The 21,327-nt window shown below is 41.8% G+C and overlaps 2 protein-coding genes across 2 annotated transcripts in view; one reads left to right on the forward strand and one right to left on the reverse strand.

Moving 5' to 3' along the window:
* The window catches only part of LOC144479966 (uncharacterized), a 418,329-nt gene that overhangs the window by 386,658 nt on the left and 10,344 nt on the right, over positions 1-21,327 (reverse strand). The gene's annotated exons all lie outside the window — the stretch shown is intronic.
* Positions 1-21,327, forward strand: part of sorl1 (sortilin-related receptor, L(DLR class) A repeats containing) — a 195,034-nt gene that overhangs the window by 120,381 nt on the left and 53,326 nt on the right. The window contains exons 20-28 of the mRNA XM_078199060.1: positions 3,520-3,766; positions 4,906-5,044; positions 6,846-7,016; positions 9,737-9,850; positions 11,618-11,740; positions 12,946-13,065; positions 15,821-15,946; positions 18,888-18,998; positions 20,882-21,013. Of these exons, the coding sequence (XP_078055186.1) occupies positions 3,520-3,766; positions 4,906-5,044; positions 6,846-7,016; positions 9,737-9,850; positions 11,618-11,740; positions 12,946-13,065; positions 15,821-15,946; positions 18,888-18,998; positions 20,882-21,013 (1,283 nt within the window). The remainder of the gene's footprint in view (positions 1-3,519; positions 3,767-4,905; positions 5,045-6,845; positions 7,017-9,736; positions 9,851-11,617; positions 11,741-12,945; positions 13,066-15,820; positions 15,947-18,887; positions 18,999-20,881; positions 21,014-21,327) is intronic.

Genomic DNA, 21,327 nt, shown 5'->3' on the forward strand with positions numbered 1-21,327 from the left:
TCATCTTGGATTGTTCTTTAACACTCGATCTTTGTATTTAGGTGCTCGCCCTTTCTTTCATGCTCGCACTGTTAGTACAATCCTTCTAGTTATCAGAACGGTTTTTTACACTTTTAGCCAGCACACCTGAATTTCAGTTGAGCTCTGCTTGAAAGAGATGTTCCCTGCTGCAACTTGTTCCAAACTAAACTGCTTTAAAAACAGGATCACAAACAAGATTCAAATCCCCTGTAGTTAGTTGACCCTTTTTTCCTATTGTTTATGGCCCAGGTAGCTTGGTGACTTGATCATTTCATGGAAACAGATTGCTTTTGACAAGAAATTATCTTCCAGAAGGGACAATCACCCCAACATAAGTTTTTCCCCAAAGGCACATATGCCATCCCGACTGGAATAGCAGTCCACATCATCCTCACCTCCCCTTTTTCCTTAGCCCAGGTGTACTGTAACATCACACCAGCTACAATGGATTAACTCTCTTTACCCTCTGGAAATTGCCTTCTAGGTAGATTACACCAGTTGAATATTAGTTCAGCTGCCATTGTTACATTGTAAGAAGTCTCACAACACCAGGTTCAAGTCCAACAGATTTATTTGGAATCACGAGCTTTCGGAGCACTGCTCCTTCATCACCCGTCATCACCTGATGAAGGAGCAGCGCTCCGAAAGCTTGTGATTCCAAATAAACCTGTTGGACTTGAACCTGGCGTTGAGACTTCTTACGGTGCCCACCCCAGTCCAACGCCGGCATCTCCATATCATTGTTACATTGGGTTTGCTGTTGGCCAGTTTGAAAGTATTGTTCCTGAAACTTCCCGATGCTGACTCTGATTAAGAAATTAATTTGTATAACTTGGCTAGCCTTTTTAGCATCTGTGAATTTGGTTCATTTGAGCCTGAACTTTTCTAACACTAGAGGGCGTTTAGATGCACTAAATAGTAAACCCAAATACATTTGTGCCATCCAGTGGTGAGAGACTGCATTGCAGGAACTTCAGTATTAACAGCTGTGTTTTAGACCAAAAGGAATTATTTTGTCACTGTCTTTCATGTGTAGAATTGCCACCTCATTGGATGATTTTATTTTTCTCTCCATTGGGCTGTATAGAAATTTCTGTGATGCTGGTGTTGGACTGGGGTGAGGCACAGTAAGAAGTCTCACAACACCAGGCTAAAGTCCAACAGGTTTATTTGGAATTACGAGCTTTCGGAGCACTGCTCCTTCATGAGGTGAGTGAGGAAGGAGCACTCCCCTGATGAAGGGGCAGCGCTCCGAAAGCTCGTGATTCCAAATAAACCTGTTGGACTTTAACCTGGTGTTGTGAGACGGCTTACTGTGGAAGTTTCTAGATCGTAATGCAGCCCTCATTAAAATAGTCACTTTTCTGTCTCTACATAAAGGTATCAATTTATTATTTAATAAATTTCCAACTGTTGGCAAGCAAACCTCATTTTCCTAAGCCTTGTCCCCTGTTTTGCCCTTTACCTATTGTTTAGCCTTGGTTTCAGTAAAAAATGGACAGCTTGTTCCTGTAACGGTTTGTATTCAAGTAGCGCCTCTGACATAGTCAGACACCCCAAGCGCTTCATAGCATTGACTATCAAACAAAATGTGTCACCGAAGCAGTCAAGGTGACATTGGGCAGACGACCAAAGGCTTGGTCAATGAGGTAACGAGAGCCTTCCTACCACAGGATGAAACTGAATAAGGCTTTTCAGTGAGATTTGATTTTGATAGTTAGAATTTTCTCCATGTGAACTCCTCCCTCGAGTTAAGTTCCTGTATTTTTGGACAGAGGAAACGAGCAGGGGCCTCCTTCTAGGCCTTCGTCCCATTGCATTCTTTAAACTCATGACAGGTAGTACAAGAGAGCACTTTGATAATTGCTTAGGGTTTCAGATGGACAATGCTCCCCTCTGCCCTTTTTTAACCTTTTTTTGTTTTACCATGACTACAAATTGGGGTCATGTTTCTTAAATTCATTTTGTTTATTGTCCATCCCTAATTGCTTGAATTGAGTGGGTTGCTAGGCTATTGCAGAGGGTCTTTTAAGAGTCGACAATATTGCTATGGAACTGGAGTCACATTTGGGCCAGACCAGGTAAAGATAGCAGATTTCCTTCCCTAAAAGGCATTAATGAACCAGATGAGTTTTTCCACCAATTGACAATGGGTTCATCGTCATCATCTTTTAATTCCAGATTTTTATTGAATTCAAATTTTACTATCTGCCACGGTGGGATTCCAACCTGGGTCCTTGGATCACTAGTCCAGTGACGATACTACTATGTCACCACCTCCCCTAAATAGAGATAGGATAAACAAAATCAATGTGATCTGGCTCGCCATCTTATAAATAAATGGTGACCTTGTTGCAGTTGGCATAAGCCAAAAATATGAATTTGACTTGTCCCCTTGTGCCCTATGTTGTACGTTCTGGAGCTCTCATGTGGTTCCGAGTGTTATGTGGTTAAACACTTGGAGTGTTTGCTGGTAACACATAACTACGTACATATAGCCCAAGCTAACTCCATACTTGCTTCTATACCAGTTTCTAAACAGTTCACAGCTGACTCTAGTCTCAGGTCATGTGTCTTGTAACATCACACTGTTTCTCGGTCCCAGTTTAATCCTTGCTATGCTATATAGCCCTATAATACACAAATGGGTTCTGTGCTTTATATTAGAGACTAACAGTGATATCTGAAACACTAATGTCTGCTGTTTTAGTGTAACAATATATACAAAATGACAGCCATCTGATCCCATTTTTACATCCCTGCCTGCTGGAAATTATCTCTTCTTCCTTTGTCATCCGTTGACTCAGGGAACTGAATGCGAAGTGTCCCATGAACCAACTTGCATTTATACCAAAATATCAGTGCACAGCCCTGCTCTCTCCCTCCCTGTGACAAGAAAAGCTCCGTGTGGCAATGAAAACAGTTTTGTGCATCTGCTTTAAGTCTTTGATGTTATGATGAGCACTATGTAACTTCTCTCACAACCACAAAAGATTAATTACTTTATAAAGAAATATGGGATCAGAGGTGGCCCTTGCTCAGTTTCTTGACCCAGTGGAGTGCTTGATTTGAAAAAGAAACCCTTTGATTTTGGAGTGTTGGATGCGGAAGTGTTGAGTGATGCATCCTCTTGGTCTCCAACGGACAGTCTTATCTATTTTTCTCGACAAAAGCTAGAAGTATATAGATTTATGTTTACTGCACTCTGTTTGAAAATTGCTCTTATTTTGAATATTTAATAAAATTTGAATTTCATAGAATCCAGTTTTCTGTTCCTTCAATCTAGCTCGAATTGCATGTTGCTACTGAATCCTTGTGTTATGTGATAAAACAGCCAAGGAAAAGTTACTCCCTTTTTCTTTTTTTAAAACTGGACTGCAAGTAGTTTTTCTTTGTTGTTGAAAGGATGCTTGTTCTCCGTTGCAGCAAATGTTGACGCAACTGGATGGCTATTTTATAAGATGCTGAATTTTATCTGTGCTGATATTCTCTCCACAGCCTGATGTTTTGGACAGACTGGGGATATGATGCAGTTGGAATTTACAAAAGTGAAATGGATGCATCTAATGTCAGACGAATCGTTACTGATGGCATCAAATGGCCTAATGGAATTACTGTGGATGGCTCTTGGATCTATTGGACTGAAGCCTATGTTGACCGAATTGAACGAGCGGACTTTAATGGTGGTCAGAGATCAGTAGTGATACAGAATCTTCCCCATCCATATGCCATTAGTGTTTTTAAGGTATGTGACTTGGGGTGCTGGGCCTATCATTGTCATTCGCAAAATACGCATTTGAGGAGGTCAGTGACTAGTTCTTAAAACTTTGGCAATTGTGAAGTTAGATGTTTGGGTAGCAGCAGTTATGGTGATTGCTCCTTCATAGATTTCTCTTTGAAATTAGCCCTATTTGACCTGGTTATTAAACTGTTTCTGTACGTTAAATAATAAGTGCATGGGATGTAAATAGTTTTCATTTTGTCCTTTTTTTTCTACAATTAGTTCTTTAATTATGCTCAGTAACCTTTTTGGCTTCCATAAATTGAAACGCAAAGTAAAATTATGAAGAAGATTTTCCATAAATATAACATTGAAGCATACACAGTCAAACTGCCATTAAATATTTCCTCTGGTTAAGTTGGTATTGATAGGACTGTAATGACATTGTTGTTGCATCACTTTAAGTACTCGAGCGTCAATATAGATTTTTGTACCTGCCCAATTACTTGCCAGTTTTTATTCTCCTTTTCTGAATGAGGAAATGTGCTCGGGTTCAGCTCCATGAGTTTTGGAAGTTCTCTGGTGCATGGTTCAGCTGGCCAGGGCTTTGAGATAACTCGGTTAAGCATTTGAGCAGATGGTCTAATCTGATGCTTTGGTGCATTTCTGCGGAAATACTGAATTGTGGGAGGTGTTTTTTAAAAAATTTATCTTCTAGGATGTGGTATAACTTTAAGGCCAGAATTTAATTACCCTTGGGAAGGTGGTGGTGAATTGCCTTGTGCTGCTGTCCCTGCAGTGTAGACATTGCCGCGTGCTGTTAGGGCGGCTTTTGATCCACTGATAGTGAAGGAATAGTGAGATGTTAATCCTAACTAGGTACAAATTCTATAGCACTAATGAAGTGGAACATGGAGCTCTCCAATCAATATTCCTCCCTCAACCACCACCCACAAATGACAGGTTTATTCATTTAATATTTGTTGAACCCTGATGTTTGTAATTGATTGCCACAGTGAATAATGTAGCAGCAGTTCAGAAGTAATTAATTGGTGTAAAATGTGCTTTGCGATGTCCTGAGGCTGTAACAATTTTCTCTAAAATAAATGCAAGCTTTTGTGCAGAATGCTGTGCGTGCACTAAATTACTCTTACTTCCTTCAGAATCAGATCTACTGGGATGATTGGTCTGAAATGAGCATCTTCAGGGCGGATAAGTATGATGGCTCGGGTATGGAGGCCCTGGTCACTGGTTTAACAGGAGTAATGGACATGAAGGTGTTCCACAAGCAAACAACACAAGGTAGCAGCTTTGGTTAAGTACTTTTTGGGTCCCTGGTCTACACAACTTAAATTTTGTTTGGTTGCCCATAAAATGTAAATATTACCCAAGAATCTTTTGCCAGTGCAAAAAAAAATAGATGACTTGAAGAACAGACCATAGAAAGTTGCGTAACTTATCAGTGGACCATCTGACATACTTTCTTAGACAGCATGGCAGACAACAATGGCATGATTTTCAGGGAGTGAGTGAGGGATTGGGGAGAGAAATTATACACGTGCAGTTTTCTAATTGTCCACTGATTTGTGATGATGACCCGGCGAAGGACTTTCCAGGTGAGCAGAATTTTCTGCTATATTTGATTTATTATTGTCACATGTATTAACATAGTGAAAAGTATTGTTTCTTGCGTGCTATACAGACAAAACATACCGTTCATAGAGAAGTAAACGAGACAGTGCAGAATGTAGTGTTACACTCATAGCTAGAGTATAGAGAAAGATCAACTTAATGCAAGGTAAGTCTATTCAAAAGTCTGACAGCAGCAGGGAAGAAGCTGTTCTTGAGTCAGTTGGTACGTGACCTCAGACTTTTGTATCTTTTTCCTGAAGGAAGAAGGTGGAAGCGAAAATGTCCGGGGTGCGTGGGGTCCTTAATTATGCTGGCTGCTTTGCCGAGGCAGCAGGAAGTGTAGACAGAGTCAATAGATGGGAGGCTGGTTTGGGTGATGGATTGGACTACATTCACGACCTTTTGTAGTTTCTTGCGGTCTTGGGCAGAGTAGGAGCCATAGAAAGCTGTGATACAACCAGAAAGAATGCTTCCTATGGTGCATCTGTAAAGGTTGGTGAGAGTCGTAGCTGACATGCCAAATTTCCTTAGTCTTCTGAGAAAGTAGAGGTGTTGGTGGGCTTTCCTAACTATAGTGTCGGCATGGGGGGTACCAGGACAGGTTGTTGGTGATCTGGGCACCTAAAACCTTGAAGCTCTCAACCCTTTCTACTTCGTCCTACTTCGATAAATATTTTATAATATTGCCCACTTCTGCCAAATAAAACAAAACAATGCACTGGGGTTTCCTCAATGACTCTACCTTCAGTAAAATGTTTTCCCTGTTTCAAAGGCAAAATTTGTTTGTAGGATGGACTGTTCCAAATCTATCTGGAAGTTGCATTGAAATCTTTGGATTTCTCTCCACCCATTTACAATCAACTCTGAAATGTACCCAGTTATTTGAAAGCAACTTGTACTTGTATTGCGTATTTAACATTAAAGCACCTTGGTGTTTTTCTCAGAAGTATTGTCAGACAAAAATTGACACCAGTGAAGCAAATATTATGAAGAATTACTTAAAAGCTTGGTTGAATGGGTTGGTTTTAAGGTGGGTGATGGAGGAGGAGAGAAATAAAAACCAGAGCCTTAAGGCTCAGAGCTGGAGAGATTGCACGTTCTCCTTGTGTAAGGGTGGGTTTACTCCGGGTGCTCCGGTTTCCTCCCACAGTCCAAAGAGTTGCAGCTTAGGTGGATTGACCATGATAAAATTGCCCCTTAGTGTCCCAGGATGTGTGGGTTAGATGGATTAGCCATGGTAAATGTTTGGGGCTAAGGGGATAGGATGGGGGAATGGGCCTCGGTAAGATACTCTGTCAGAGAGTTGGTGCAGACTCGATGGGTCGAATGGCTTCCTTCTGCACTTTAGGGATTCTGAAAGGTCCTTGCACATGGGAGAGGGAATTAGTGATGTCAAGTTGATGCCCTTTGTTAATAGTGAACGTAATCGCTATTTTGCAGCTTTTTTTAACTACTTGCTTTTCTTTCAAAGGGACCAATGCTTGTCTGGAGAATGTCTGCACCATGCTTTGTCTTCCTAAATCTATTGGTAGGAAATGTGTGTGCCCCGAGGGAGTGAAGAGCACAATTTTGCCAACTGGAGATGTTCATTGTAATTGCCTGCAAGGCTACACGCTAAGGAATAACATCTGTGTGAAGGAAGGTGAGTGTCTGTACAATTAGCATTGCTGAATATTGGGCCATGATGCCCTTTTAAAAAAAAAAATTAATGGTAATTTAATGACAGTGTAGAAATTGGTGGTGTGATGTCTGACTTTGCTCTGTGAGCGTGTGTGTGGTGTGTCTTGCATCATGCTTCCATATTCCAATAGTCTGCTCATTAACTATTGTGTAGGTTCATGCATCGAAAGGGTAGTGGAAACCATTATAGCCGGCATATACTTAAACATGAGCACAAGTGGACCTGACAAAGATTGAACCTGTTCTGCTATTTATCAGCCTTCACATTCTCGAATCCCTTTATTCCCAGGACAGGGAGTTAAAGGAGGAGGGGGCGGGATGTGGGGCAGGAGGAAATTGAGGAGACGGAGTTCGGTTCTTTTCCTATTTGCCTTTTGTAATAAATGATTGGAAACTAATTTTATTTTTGAAGCATCATTAGATGATAAAATACTGCAAATTCTGACAATTTGAAATAAAAATGGGAAATGCTAGAAGCAATCAGCAGGTTAGGAGGGAGGAAGTTATGGTTAATGTTTTGGGTCTAATCTGGTTCTGGTCAGGTAATCAGACCTGAAATGTTACCCCTACCTTCCAATCCTCTCACATGCTCTCTGACCTTGGCTGGTGTTTCCAGCACTTGCTGATTTTTATGGAGTCCCGGCTGTTGAATTGTGTCAATTATCAATTTACTCTTAAATGTTGATCAAAATGTAGGACCTTGTTGCTTATTTTTTGAGTATAGTCTGTGTGTAATCATCACCAAATGATAGGATACCATTTACACTAATTACTGATGGTATTAATTTGCGGCAGGCTGGACCTTATTAATACTGTTTAGCTACAACTTGCACTTGGAGGGGGTAGGTTAATGTGTCTTGCAGATAAATTTTAACTTCACTCTCTCTAGTGTTCAGGAGGCTCATCAGAATGCTTGTATGCTTTCAAAACCTGATTAGCCACAGCGTTGGAGCTGGTCTTGAGTAGTCTCAAGACAAGCTGTTCTGAAGTGGCCTCACCAATTTCTTTATCCTGTCAGTTTTACCTTTGCCAATTGGAAACCTCTTAACAGCAATGCAGACGTGATTATGTAAATGCAGCTTTGAGATACGAAATCCTTTTGCACTGTATGATTGGGATCAAATCATTTCTGGATTTTGTTCTGCTATTTATCAGCCTTCACATTCTCGAATCCCTTTATTCCCAGGACAGGGAGTTAAAGGAGGAGATGGTAAAATTTGAATTCAATAAGAATTGAAATTAAAAGTCTAATGATGATCAGGAAACTATTGTCAATTTGTCGTAAAAACCCAACACTAATATCTTTTATGGAAGCAACTCTGTCATCCTTATTTGGTTTGGCCTACATGTGACAACAGACCTAATGCAATGGTGTTGATTCTTAACTGCCCTCTGAAATGGCCCAGCAAGCTACTCAGTTCGCGATTAGGGATAATGAACAAATGCTGGCCTTGTCAGCGACAATCTCATGAAAGAATATTAAAAACCTCGCCAGTCAGGAAACCTATTGTACGGAAAATCTACGGGGGTAGATGTGAAGCTGAAAAAGGCCATGTCAAAGGCCTTGCTGAAATCCAGGTAGACAACATCCACCGCCTTCCCTTCATCCACTTTCCTGGTAACCTCCTCGAAAAACTCTAATAGATTGGTCAAACATGACCTACCACGCACAAAGCCATGTTGACTCTCCCTAATAAGTCCCTATCTATCCAAATATTTGTAGATCCTATCCCTTATCACACCTTCCAATAACTTGCCCACCACCGACGTCAAACTTACTGGCCTATAATTTCCCGGATTTCTTTTGGAACCTTTTTTAACGGAACAACATGCGCCACCCTCCAATCATCCGGCACCTCCCCCGTGAATACTGACATTTAAAATATGTCTGCCAGGGCCCCTGCAAGTTCAACACTAGCTTCCCTCAAGGTCTGTGGGAATACCCTGTCCGGTCCTGGGGATTTATCCACTCTGATTTGCCTCAAGTTTTTGGAGTTAAATGGCTTCTGCAGCTGCTTTTGCATCAATAACTGCAGTGTTTATGAAAGATAAAACTACTTCCTGCCAGTGCTACAGCTATACTGCAGACTAAAGGTAAAGTCGCCAGCGTAGCAGATGACCATAAGCTGTTGACCGGTGGTGATTTAACCTGAGGATCACCACACCTCAGGCGGCAAGAGACAAGGTTAAGAAGGCGAGACCTTCATGAATAACCTCAGCCTGTACGGGAATTGAACCTGTACTGTTGGCATCACTGCATCACAAACCAGCTGTCCGACCAGCTGAGCTAGTAACATGTCAAAGGAAGGATGGGAGTGGGGAAGAAGGAAAGTGTTTCTGTTTGCAGATGATCCATCAATTCCTTAAATCTGCAAAGTGCTGCAACAAATTTATTTCCGAAATGGAATGTATCAAACTGTTTTGTTCCCCCCTCTCCTGGATTTTGTCTTCCCTGACGTAACCCCTCCTCCATGCACACGTGATAACAAGTACTTTTAACACCTTTTTCAAGTTTTGTAACAAAGAGAATTGTTTAGTGTTCGATACTAACCCCAATCTTTCCAGCTGCTTGAAATTACTTGATATCCATGTAGCTCTTTCCCCCTTTTGAGGGAAATAGAATTTCTGCTTTGTCCTGGAATTAATCACCTGTTCCTTTAAATGTGTTTTATTTTATTATAGAGCTTACTTGTTTGCCTAACCAGTACAGGTGCTCCAATGGCAAATGTATCAGCAGCATTTGGAAGTGTGACAATGATAATGACTGTGGCGATTACAGTGATGAAAGAAATTGCCGTAAGTATAGTTTGAATTTAGTGACTGTGCCAAGTAATGGTTATTATCACTGTAGGATAAATTTGAAATAAGACATTACACCCAAAACATCACTGGGATGTTTCTATTGCATGTGAGATGTAGTTGAATACCTGCCCCGTTCTCCCTCTCATCTTTCCTACCTTGAACAGAAGACCATAAGATGTGGGAGCAGAATTAGGCCACTTGGCCCATCGAGCCTGCTCCACCATTCTGTCATTGCTGATATTTTTCTCATCCCCATTCTCCTGCCTTTTCCCTATAACCCCTGATCTCCTTATTAATCAAGAACCTATCTATCTCTGTCTTAAAGACACTCAATGACTTCGCCTCCACAGCCTTCTGTGGCAAAGAGTTCCACAGATTCGCCACTCTCTGGCTGAAGAAATTCCTCGTCTCTGTTTTAAAGGATCGTCCCTTTAGCCTGAGGTTGTGCCCTCTGATTCTAGTTTTTCCTACTAGTGGAAAGATCCTCTCCACGTCCACTCTATCCAGGCCTCGCAGTATCCTGTAAATTTCAATAAGATCCACCCTCATCCTTCTAAATCCCGAGTAGAGTCCTCAACTGTTCCTCATACGACAAGCTCTTCATTCCAGGGATCATTCTTGGGAACCTCCTCTGGACCGTTTCCAAGGCCAGCGCATCCTTCCTTAGATATGGGGCCCGAAACTGCTCACAATACTCCAAATGGAGTCTGACCAGAGCCTTGTACAGCCTCAGAAGTACATCCCTGCTCTTGTATTCTAGGTCTCTCAATAGGATTGCTAACATTGCATTTGCCTTCCTAACTGCCGACTGAAGCTGCACGTTAACCTTAAGAGAATCTTGAACAAGAACTCCCAAGTCCCTTTGTGTTTCTGATTTCCTAAGCATTTTCCCCATTTAGAAAATAGTCTATGCCTCCATTCCTCCTTCCAAAGTGCATAACCTCACACTTTTCCACATTGTATTCCATCTGCCACTTCTTTACCCACTCTCCTAACCTGTCCAAGTCCTTCTGCAGCCCCCCTGCTTCCTCAATACTATCTGTCCCTCTACATATCTTTGTATCATCTGCAAACTTAGCAACAGTGCCTTCAGTTCCTTCCTCCAAATCGTTAATGTATATTGTGAAAAGTTGTGGTTCCAGCACTGACCCCTGAGGCACACCACTAGTCACCGGCTGCCATCCTGAAAAAACCCCTGTATCCCTGCTCTCTGCCTTCTGCCAGTCAACCAATCCTCTATCCGTGCCAGGATCCTACCCTTAACACCATGGGCTCTTAACTTATTTAACAGTCTCCTATGCAGCACCTTGTCAAAGGCCTTCTGGAAATCTAAATAAATCACGTCCACTGGTTCTCCTTTATCTAACTTCCTTGTTACCTCCTCAAAGAACTTTAACAGATTTGTCAGACATGACCTCCCCTTGACCAAGCTGTGCTGACTCAGTCCTACTTTATCATGCACTTCCAAGTACTCTGCGATCTCATCTTTAATAATGGTCTCTAAAATCTTGCTAATGACCGAAGTCAGGCTAACCGGCCTATAATTTCCCATCTGCTGCCTCCCTCCCTTCTTAAACAGCGGTGTTACATTAGCTACATGAAGTCTTGTTTGGCACCAGGAGTTTGTAATAATGAGATTTGGCTCCCTCGCTGTGTTTTATTCACTTATTAATGCAGGATGCAACACGAGGCTGTGTTATTATAGTCTTATGACATTTAAGTTTAATAAGCATGAGTTGTTTTTTTTTCCCTTTTTCACAGCAACAACTGCTTGTGATCCTGCTTCTCAGTTCAAATGTCGGTCATCAGGGCTGTGTATTCCACTGTCGTACAAATGTGATCGTGAAGATGATTGTGGGGATGATAGTGATGAGGAACAGTGCTGTAAGTGACTTCAGGAGCCTTGGTCTACCTTTTACTTAATTGGCTGTAGCAAACTATGGTACTCTATTATGTCCCATATAAAGCTGAAGGTGCATTTTTGTTTCATTGTTTCCTTAAACCTGTTCAGGTGATTCTATTTTCTCCTGTAGAGTTTCCTTGCATTTTGAAGCCTCTCCAGCAGAGGGCAGGCACAAACCTCTAACTAACTAGAAAGCATTTCCAGTATCAATTTCCTTTTCACATTCATGCACACACGCAAATAAGAACACACATATATATATATATATAAATGCCTGGTGAGGAAAATCGTGGGCAGGAACCGAGCTGACAGATCATGTTGTGAATTCTAATTTTAATATTAGATCTCAAAACCAAAAATCTACCCTATGCATTACCAATTTAGTTTAATCTGTGCATCTAACGATGGAAGAAAAATGTGCGTTGAGACACTTGGAGTGATGTTGCTCTCGTCCAAGTCAGTAGAATTTGGCTATCTGAGAGTAAAGCTTTATTGAAAAGTTGAGTGTTCAGCCATGTTGCTTTCCTGATGCTAGTGTTTGATCATTGAAAACCGAGATTGTTCTGCTTCTGGGTTCATACGAGTCAGGAAATGCTTGGCAACGTAAAATAGAAGGGCCTTTTTGACATTAAAACTGGCTAATCCATGAAAACCCCTTTTTTTATCAGAAGCTCCTATTGGTTAATCTTTTGAAAATGTTTTTCCACTACAGCCTCCTTACTTTGATTTTCAGGTTGGATACAAGTGGACTTTCCACTGTTTGCAAAGAATTTGTTGCTTCTCTCAAAATTAATCACTTGGAAGTCTTGCAAGTCATGTTTCTAAAGATCAATGTTGGTGTAGAAGTGTTCCCCCCAGGCAGTTCATTATTGACTATCAATGTGCTGTCCTTGGATATTCTCTTTCCAGTCTGCCCATAAATTTACAGCCAGCTAAATGTGCTAAGGACTTGCATTTGATAAATTTCTCTTACCTATAGAAAATATTCGAATAAAGGAACTGGGACAAATCCTGTACCCAGCCGCAACACACAATATTCCTGTTCCAGTCGAGTTGTGACGAATCTGAAGTTCTTTTAAAAGGTCACACAAGATTATGCGAGTGTATTGAATGGATCCTTAGGACAGAAATCTTATCAAAGTGTAATCCATGGCATTGTAATTCTTTTCCCTTGAAACCCCCACAGCACTGAGCAGCTGTAAGAGTGACGAGTTTACTTGTGCCACTGGCATGTGCATTCGCTCGTCTTGGACATGTGACGGGGACAATGACTGCCGAGATTGGTCAGATGAACTGAACTGCACTGGTAAGTAATGGTTCATTTATTACTGAACTTCACTGGGGTTTAACTTGTTCCTGGTATTTCTTTTGGGTTTTTTTTGGAAAGACGTGATGTAGCATTCCCCCAGCTCATTTTTGGTAAATGTTTAACTGGTTGTTTTTTAAAATCCTGCAGAGTCCCAGAGTTCATTCCCAATGCATGTGGTTAAATGGTCAGTCAGTTTAATATATTTGTGACAGTTAGTATCCAAAATGGACCAGGAGATAGTCGTAGAGGTTTGCAGCATGGAAACAGGCCCTTCGGCCCAACTTGTCCATGCTGCCCTTTTTTTAAAAACCCAAAGCTAGTCCCAATTGCCCACATTTGGCCCACATCCCTCTATACCCACCATACCCATGTAACTATCTAAATGCTTTTTAAAAGACAAAATTATACCAGCCTCTACTACTACCTCTGGCAGCTTGTCCCAGACACTCACCACACTCTGTGTAAAACAATTGCCCCTCTGGACTCTTTTGTATCTCTCCCCCCTCACCTTAAACCTATGCCCTCTAGTTTTAGACTCCCCTACCTTTGGGAAAAGATATTCACTATCTAGCTGATCTATGCCCCTCGTTATTTTATAGACCTCTATAAGATCACCCCTCCAGAGAAAAAAGTCCCAGTCTATCCAGCCCCCCCTCCTCATAATTCAAACCAGGTAGCATCCTAGTAATTTTTTTCTGCACTCTTTCTAGTTTAATAATATCGTTTCTATATAATAGGGTGACCAGAACTGCACGAAAGTATTTCAAGTGTGGCCATACCAATGCCTTGTACAACTTCAAGACATCCCAACTCCTGTATTCAATGTTCTGACCAATGAAACCAAGCATGCTGAATGCCTTCTTAACCACTCTGTCCACCTGTGACTCCACTTTCAGGGAGCTATGAACATGTACCCCTAGATCTCTTTGTTCTGTAACTCTTCCCCAACGCCCTACCATTAACTGAGTAAGTCCTGCCCTGGTTCAGTCTACCAAAATGCATCACCTCACATTTTAGCTAAATTAAACTCCATCTGCCATTCCAAGATCCAATAGTAGGTTAGAATAAGGGCAGCACAATTGCAGAATGGTTAGCACTGCTGCCTCTCAGCACCAGGGACCCGTGTTCAATTCTGGCCTTGGGTGACTGTCTGGAGTCGGGGGATAGGGTGTGGGTGGGATTGTTGTCAGTGCTGGTGTGATAAGCTGAATGGCTTCCTTTGATACACTCTTTTGAAAGATGAATCTGCTAAAATTGATAGTTTGTTAAATTTAAGCAAGGAGTAACATTTCGACTTAGTACAAGAAACTGTGCTATCCTAGTTCTATCCTAGATCTGGCAGAGGAATGAATGATCTGAAATACAGGTTATGGATTAATTTTAATTGTTATATTAGAGTAAATGCCAGTATGAAAACTAGGAATGGTTATGGGGAAAAAGCAGGATTAGGCTATTGAGTTGGATGATCAGCCATGATCGCAATGAATGGCGGAGCAGGCTCGAAGGGCCGAATGGCCTCCTCCTGCTCCTATCTTCTATGTTTGTTTGGCCACTTGGCATTTGTTTTTAAGCAGTTTAGTCAATGGGGAGGTATTACAGGAATGAATAATGGGCTCAGAATTTCCATTCTGTGGTAGGTTGTAACCCCAGATGATGTGCGGGGGGTGTCCCTACCCAGATGTCTCCACAAATGGACTGCTCAGGAAGTAGGAAATTCAAAGTTCCAATACGCTGCACTGGGGACTATCTGATAGGCTGATTTAAATTGGAAGCTTGGAAGCAGATAAATTACCCAGGAAAAAGTAATGATTTAAAACCACTTTTAATTCCTGAGTAACTACAGGGCGGCACGGTAGCACAGTGGTTAGCACTGCTGCTTCACAGCTCCAGGGACCTGGGTTCGATTCCTGGCTTGGGTCACTGTCTGTGTGGAGTTTGCACATTCTCCTCGTGTCTGCGTGGGTTTCTTCCAGGTGCTCGGGTTTCCTCCAGGTGCTCCGGTTTCCTCCCACAGTCCAAAGATGTGCGGGGGTTAGGTTGATTGGCCATGCTAAAATTGCCACTTAGTGTCCTGAGATGCGTAGGTTAGAGGCATTAGTGGGTAAATGTGTAGGGATGTGGGGGTAGGGCCTGAGTGGGATTGTGGTCGGTGCAGACTCGATGGGCCAAATGGCCTCTTTCTGCACTGTAGGGTTTCTGTGATTCTATATACTATTGACACTTCTCCTGCCCCCATCCTACCAACTGACCTTCTACATTTACCTTCTCTCTGGCTTCTCATAGTGCATTTAAACAAATGCACCTTTTAAACTTACCTGGTTAATGGCAGCTAGTGCTGTAAAAATGTGGCATGGCTTCACTTCCCCAGCATTTGCTGCCCTGCATTGGAAAGCCTGGGGAACCAGTTTCACCACACGTGCCTTACTAGGCCCTGAGCAGAAGAGTAAGTGAGAAATGTGCTGCTCCTGACCAGGGTAAGTAAAAAGGAGTGGAATGATTGCCACTCCAACAAATTTGACTTGTTTATGGATCATTCCTAAATTAAACATCTGACCAGAGGAACAGATGGAACATAAAGCTAACTTCTGTTAGAAACTCTACTCTACACATCTGAAGAATGCTGTTTGACTAAAATGTTTTGGCTCACGTATGGCATGGCAGAGATTCAATTAAGCTCTGGAAGTTGCTATAAGTTGGATGTAAATACATTGCTGATCTGTCGCAAGAAGCATTCACCATTGTTGTTTTTTAGCAAGTGCACGTACCTGTGACCCTAGCAACTTCTCATGTCGCAATGGACACTGTATCCCACTTAGGTGGATTTGTGATGGGGATGATGATTGTCGTGATGGATCTGATGAAGACTTGACTCGCTGTGGTAAGAATTCTGTGGATATGCCTTGCTCATTCCCTATATTAGTCTCTCTCTTTTGTAACCTGGTAGTAAGATAAATGATATTTTGTTTGGTTTAACAGTGAAAATCGGTTTCTGGTGTTGATTCAGTTAATATAATTCAAGCAGCCAGATCCAGGCTGGATGTGTCTCTGTCCTGACAGGCACCCTGTTGCAATCACTACCCCTGTATGCTCGGTCTAGTGTGTTTTGGAGGGCAAGGAAATAGAAGAAACATTAAATGTTGAGTAAAAAAAGTCACAAACAGCAAGTCTCTAGATTAAAAATAAATGAAGTATGCAATATTTCTTTATTAACAATTTATCCATGTTGCTAAGGTAGTAAAATAATAAACCAGTAATACAACAAAGCATGACACCAAGCCACAGAGAGAGATTGTCAGATGGCCAAAAGTTAGGTGAAAGAGAGATTCTGATTATCTTAAAGGAAGAAAGCAGAGTAGAAGGGTGGAGAGGTGTACAGAAGGATTTCCCAAGCTTGCGGCCTAGGCAACTGAAGGCACAACCACCAATGGTGGAGCAATTATAATTGGGAATGCACAAAAAGTCAGAATTCAATGAGCGTGGATATCCTGGAGGGTTGTGGAGAGGGATGGAAATGGGGAGGGTGAGGCCATGGAGGAATTTGAAAGCAAGAATGGGAACTTTTAAGTCAAGAAGTTGCTTAATTGGCAAGCACAGGGATGATTAAGGAATGGGAGTTGCTGCAAGTTAAAGACATAGGCAGTAGAGTTTTGGATTACCTCAAGTTTACATAGGGTGGAAGGGAAGCCAACCAGGGGTACATTAAAACAGTAGAGTCTAAACATCGCAAAGGCATGAATGGGAATTTCAGCAGCAGATGAGCTGAAGCAGGAGCAAAGTTGAGAGATGTTAGAGGTAGAAACAGGCGGTCTCAATGATGGCACAAATACGAGTTCAGAAGCTTATCTCTGGATCAAGAATGCTGTCAAGGTTGTGAACAGACTGGCATAATGTCAGACTGTCAAGAGGAGGGACGGAGTCAGTAGCTGGGGAGCAGAGTTTTGAGTGGGGACTGAAAGCAGCTCAAGTTTTTTGCCAGTATTTCATTGAATGGACTTCTTACTCGCCCAGTGCTAGATGTCGGATAAAACATTTGATAATTTAGTAACAGTGGAGGAGGAGTTGGGAAGAGATGATGTTGAGGTGGAGCTGGGCGTTGTCAGGGTACATGTGAAAATTAACACTAAATTATGACTACTATATAAAGTTAAAGCACATGGGATTGCGGGTAATGTCTTGAGATGGATAGAAAGCTGGTTAGCAGATAGGAAGCAAAGAGTTTGCATAAATGGGCCCTTTTATGATTGGCAGTCAGTGACTAGTGGGGTTCCGCAAGGATCTGTGCTAGGACCCTAACTGTTCACATTATATATTAATGATCTGGAAGAGGGAACTGAATGTATTATATCTTCAAATTTGCAGATGATATAAAGTTGGTTGGAGGGTGAGCTGTGAGGAGGATGCAGAGGTGCTTCAGCATGATTTGGACAGGCCGAGTGTGTGGGCATATGGATGACACATGCAGTATAATGTGGATAAATGAGGTTATCCACTTTGGTAGCAATAATAGGAAGGCAGATTATTACTTGAATGGGTGTAAATTGAGAGAGGTGGATGCTCAGCGAGACCTTGATGTCCTCGTGTATCAGTCACTGAAAGTAAGCACGCAGGTACAGCAGGCAGTAAAGAAGGCAAATAGTATGTCGGTCTTCATAGCGAGAGGATTTGGGTATAGGGATGTTTTGTTGTAATTGTATAGGATATTGGTGAAGCCACACCCAGAGTATTGTGTGCAGTTTTAGTGTCCCCTTATCTGAGGAAGGATGTTCTTGCTATAAAGGGAGTACAGCGAATGTTTACCAGGCTGATTCCTGGGATGGCAGGCCTGTCATATGAGAAGAGATTAAACTGGAGTTTAGAAGAGTGAGAGGGGTAGACTCAGAAAGAATGTTCCTGTTGGTGGACAAGTCCAGAACTAGGGGTCGTAGTTTGATGATAAGGGGTAAATCTTTAAGAACTGACGTGAGGAGGGGCTGATGAATGTGTGGAATTCACTACCACAGAAGGTAGTTGAGGCCAAAATATTGTCTGATGCAAAAAGGATCAAGGGATTGAGAGGGGGGGGGGGGGGGGGGGGGTGGAGCAGGGCTGAATGGCCTACTCCTGCTTCTAGTTTCTATTCGGGTTTGGAACAATGATGCAGTATTTTGCTTCCAATATTTGACTGTTATTTTGCAGTGCATCATATCTTAAAGTTTACAAATATTGGATTTGATTCCAAGTGCTATTTGTGAAAAAGACAAGTTTTGTCACTTTATTTCTGTAGATGAAATTGAATTGTGTTATGTATGCCAATGATGCTTGGGCCCTGAACTGGTTCATGCACAGTTCACTTGGCCAGGTACATTACACATTTACTAATGCAATATACTGTGGATACTGGAAATCTGAAATAAAATCAGAAAATGCTGGAAATGTTCAACAGGTCTGACAGCATCAGTGGAGAAAGGAACCAAGTTAATGTTTCAGGCGGTTGATCTTTCATCAGAATGATAGGATGCTAACATAATAATAACTGAAGTGTGGAAATCAGCTGCAGTGGTGATACCAAATATGCAGAGGGTGGGCTTCTCTGATCTCCTCTTATGCCCTGCCAACACTGCCAGTGTTTTTTAGGCCTTGCTTTGTCTACATTTGCTTTTTCCAATTAAACACAATTTGATTTGTACTCCAATAACTATTTGGGAAGCCAATTTTACAGTTACTTGTATTCTTGACTGCTATTCAATGTCTTAAGATGAATGATGAGGCTGGATTGTGGCGTTATTTCCAAAATGTCTTGTTATATTTGCCTTTCCTCCCTTTGCCATCCTATCACCCAGATAATGCCACATGTAATGGATTTCGCTGTGGCAATGGTAGCTGTATTGCGATGACCAAACGTTGCAATGGTGTACCAGACTGTTCTGACAGATCAGATGAGCAAAACTGCTGTGAGTACTTTTCATACGCTTCAGTTATAATTAAGTTTGCATAACTCAGTTTGACAGCTCTTTATTGCGAGAGAGGTTGGAACAACATCACTTAACACCATAGTGCTCTTAGCTCCAATGTAGCATTTATCTCGGGTGTGCACTAACGATTTGTTTGAGTCCAGTTGGTGCAAGAATACTCGAGCATATTTTATCATGAGTGGAAAGGATTGGAGATCTGCCCAAGACGATTGAGTGATATCTTTCCCCATTAGTATAGTTAATAGCTAATTAACAGGTCATTTTGTTCCGACTTCTACAAAGTTAAGTTGCTGCATAACTTGCTCCATAATATTGAGTAGGAATCTTGTTTCTGTATTCTTGACGCCCAAAAGCTATGGTTATTTTTGCTTCCTCTGGATTGAACCATTTCTTAAAATAAATCGAGTCACCAACTTCAAACTCGCACTGAACTGGGTGAATATATGGTAACTAAATTTCTTTGTCATGAAGATGGGAAATTAGTTATTGAGAGGAGGTAGGATGTCTGTAAAGGAACGTGGGTTAAATGATTGGGCAAACATTTGGCAAATGGGCGTATAACGTGGGTAAATGTGGACTCGTCCACTTTGGCAGGAAGAATAGAAAAGCAGTAAATTATTTAAATGGAGAGAGATTGCAGAACTCGGCAGTTCAGAAGGATCTGGATGTCCTGGTACATGAATCACAAAAAGTTAACATGCAGGTACAGCAAGTGGTTAGGTGCATTGGCCATGCTAAATTCTCCCTCAGTATCCGAACAGATGCCGGAGTGTGGTGACTAGGGGATTTTCACAGTAACTTCATTACAGTGTTAATGTAAGCCTACTTGTGACTAATAAATAAACTTTAACTTTGATTAGAAAGATAAATGGAATGTTGGTGTTATTGCAAAGGGAATGGAATATAATGTAGTGAAGCTGTACAGGGTCACAGTGAGGCTCTATCTAGAGTACTGTGTGCAATTTCCATCTCCTTATTTGAAAACAAATATAATTGCTCTAGAAGCAGTTCGGAGAAGGTTCACTCCACTCATTTCTGGGATAAAGGGGTTATATTATGAAGAAAGGTTGGACCTATACCCATTAGAGGTTTTAGAAAAATGAGAGCTGATCCTGAGTGAATTCAGTAAGGAGTCTAACAACACCAGGTTAAAGTCCAACAGGTTTATTTGGTAGCAAACGCCACTAGCTTTCGGAGCGCTGCTCCTTCACTCACCTGACGAAGGAGCAGCACTCCGAAAGCTAGTGGCGTTTGCTACCAAATAAACCTGTTGGACTTTAACCTGGTGTTGTTGGACTCCTTACTGTGTTTACCCCAGTCCAACGCCGGCATCTCCACATCCTGAGTGAATTTGGCAGGGTGGATGCTGAAAGGATGTTTCTCCTTGTGGAACGGACTAGACCTAAAGGGCACTTTTTTTAAAAGAGAGGGTTTCGAATTTAAGATCGAGATGAAGAGAATTCCTTTCTCTAGGAAATTTATGGAATTTTGTTCCCCAGAATAGTGTAGCCTGGGCCATTGAATTTATTCAAGGCTAAGTTAGGTTTTTGATGATGATGAAGTTATGGAAGATGGACAGAAATGTGGAATTGAGACCACAGCCACATTGGCCATGATCTTATTGAATGGCAGAGCAGGTTTAATGGACCAGGTGACCTCCTAGGCCCTATGTTGTTCCAAAACTGAAAGGGAATTGCTAAGTATTTGAATGAAATTGCAGTGCTTTCTAATGAACATTATTTTTAATGTAAAGTACATTGAGCTATCTCTCTGCATGAGTGCTATGGGAAGAAAGTTGCTGCTGTTATTTAAAGGTTAAACCTGGAAGTCTACCATGTTCTTCTCTCTCATCTGCTTTCCAGATCCGTTGTGCTCTCAGTATATGGATTTTGTCTGCAAGGACAAGCGTCGGTGCCTGCACAGCATCATGGTGTGTGATGGAACCCCACAATGCGAAGATGGTTCAGATGAAGATCCAAATTATGCATTCTGTTGTATGTTTCTGATTAGTAAAACTATACCATATACAGTCAAAAAACCTGCTGAGGATGACTTGCTAAAAGGATTTCTGTTGTGCCATCTTTTAGTAAAATTGGGTCATTTGATCTTGTGGGTGGTGAGGGGGTGGGGTCGGGGGGGGAGGAGAAAGGTGTACTTTGTTACCTTGTCTACATGACCAAACTAGGGCCTGAATTCTCCGCTCATTCATGCTGGCAGGATTCTCTTGACCCACCGGCGGTGCGTCCCCCGGCTGTGGGTTTCCAGGCAGCACAGGGGTGGCTTCAGTGGGAATTCCCATTGACAGCAG

Source organism: Mustelus asterias, chromosome 27, assembly GCF_964213995.1.
Source record: "Mustelus asterias chromosome 27, sMusAst1.hap1.1, whole genome shotgun sequence".
NCBI classification, from domain to species: Eukaryota; Metazoa; Chordata; class Chondrichthyes; order Carcharhiniformes; family Triakidae; genus Mustelus; species Mustelus asterias.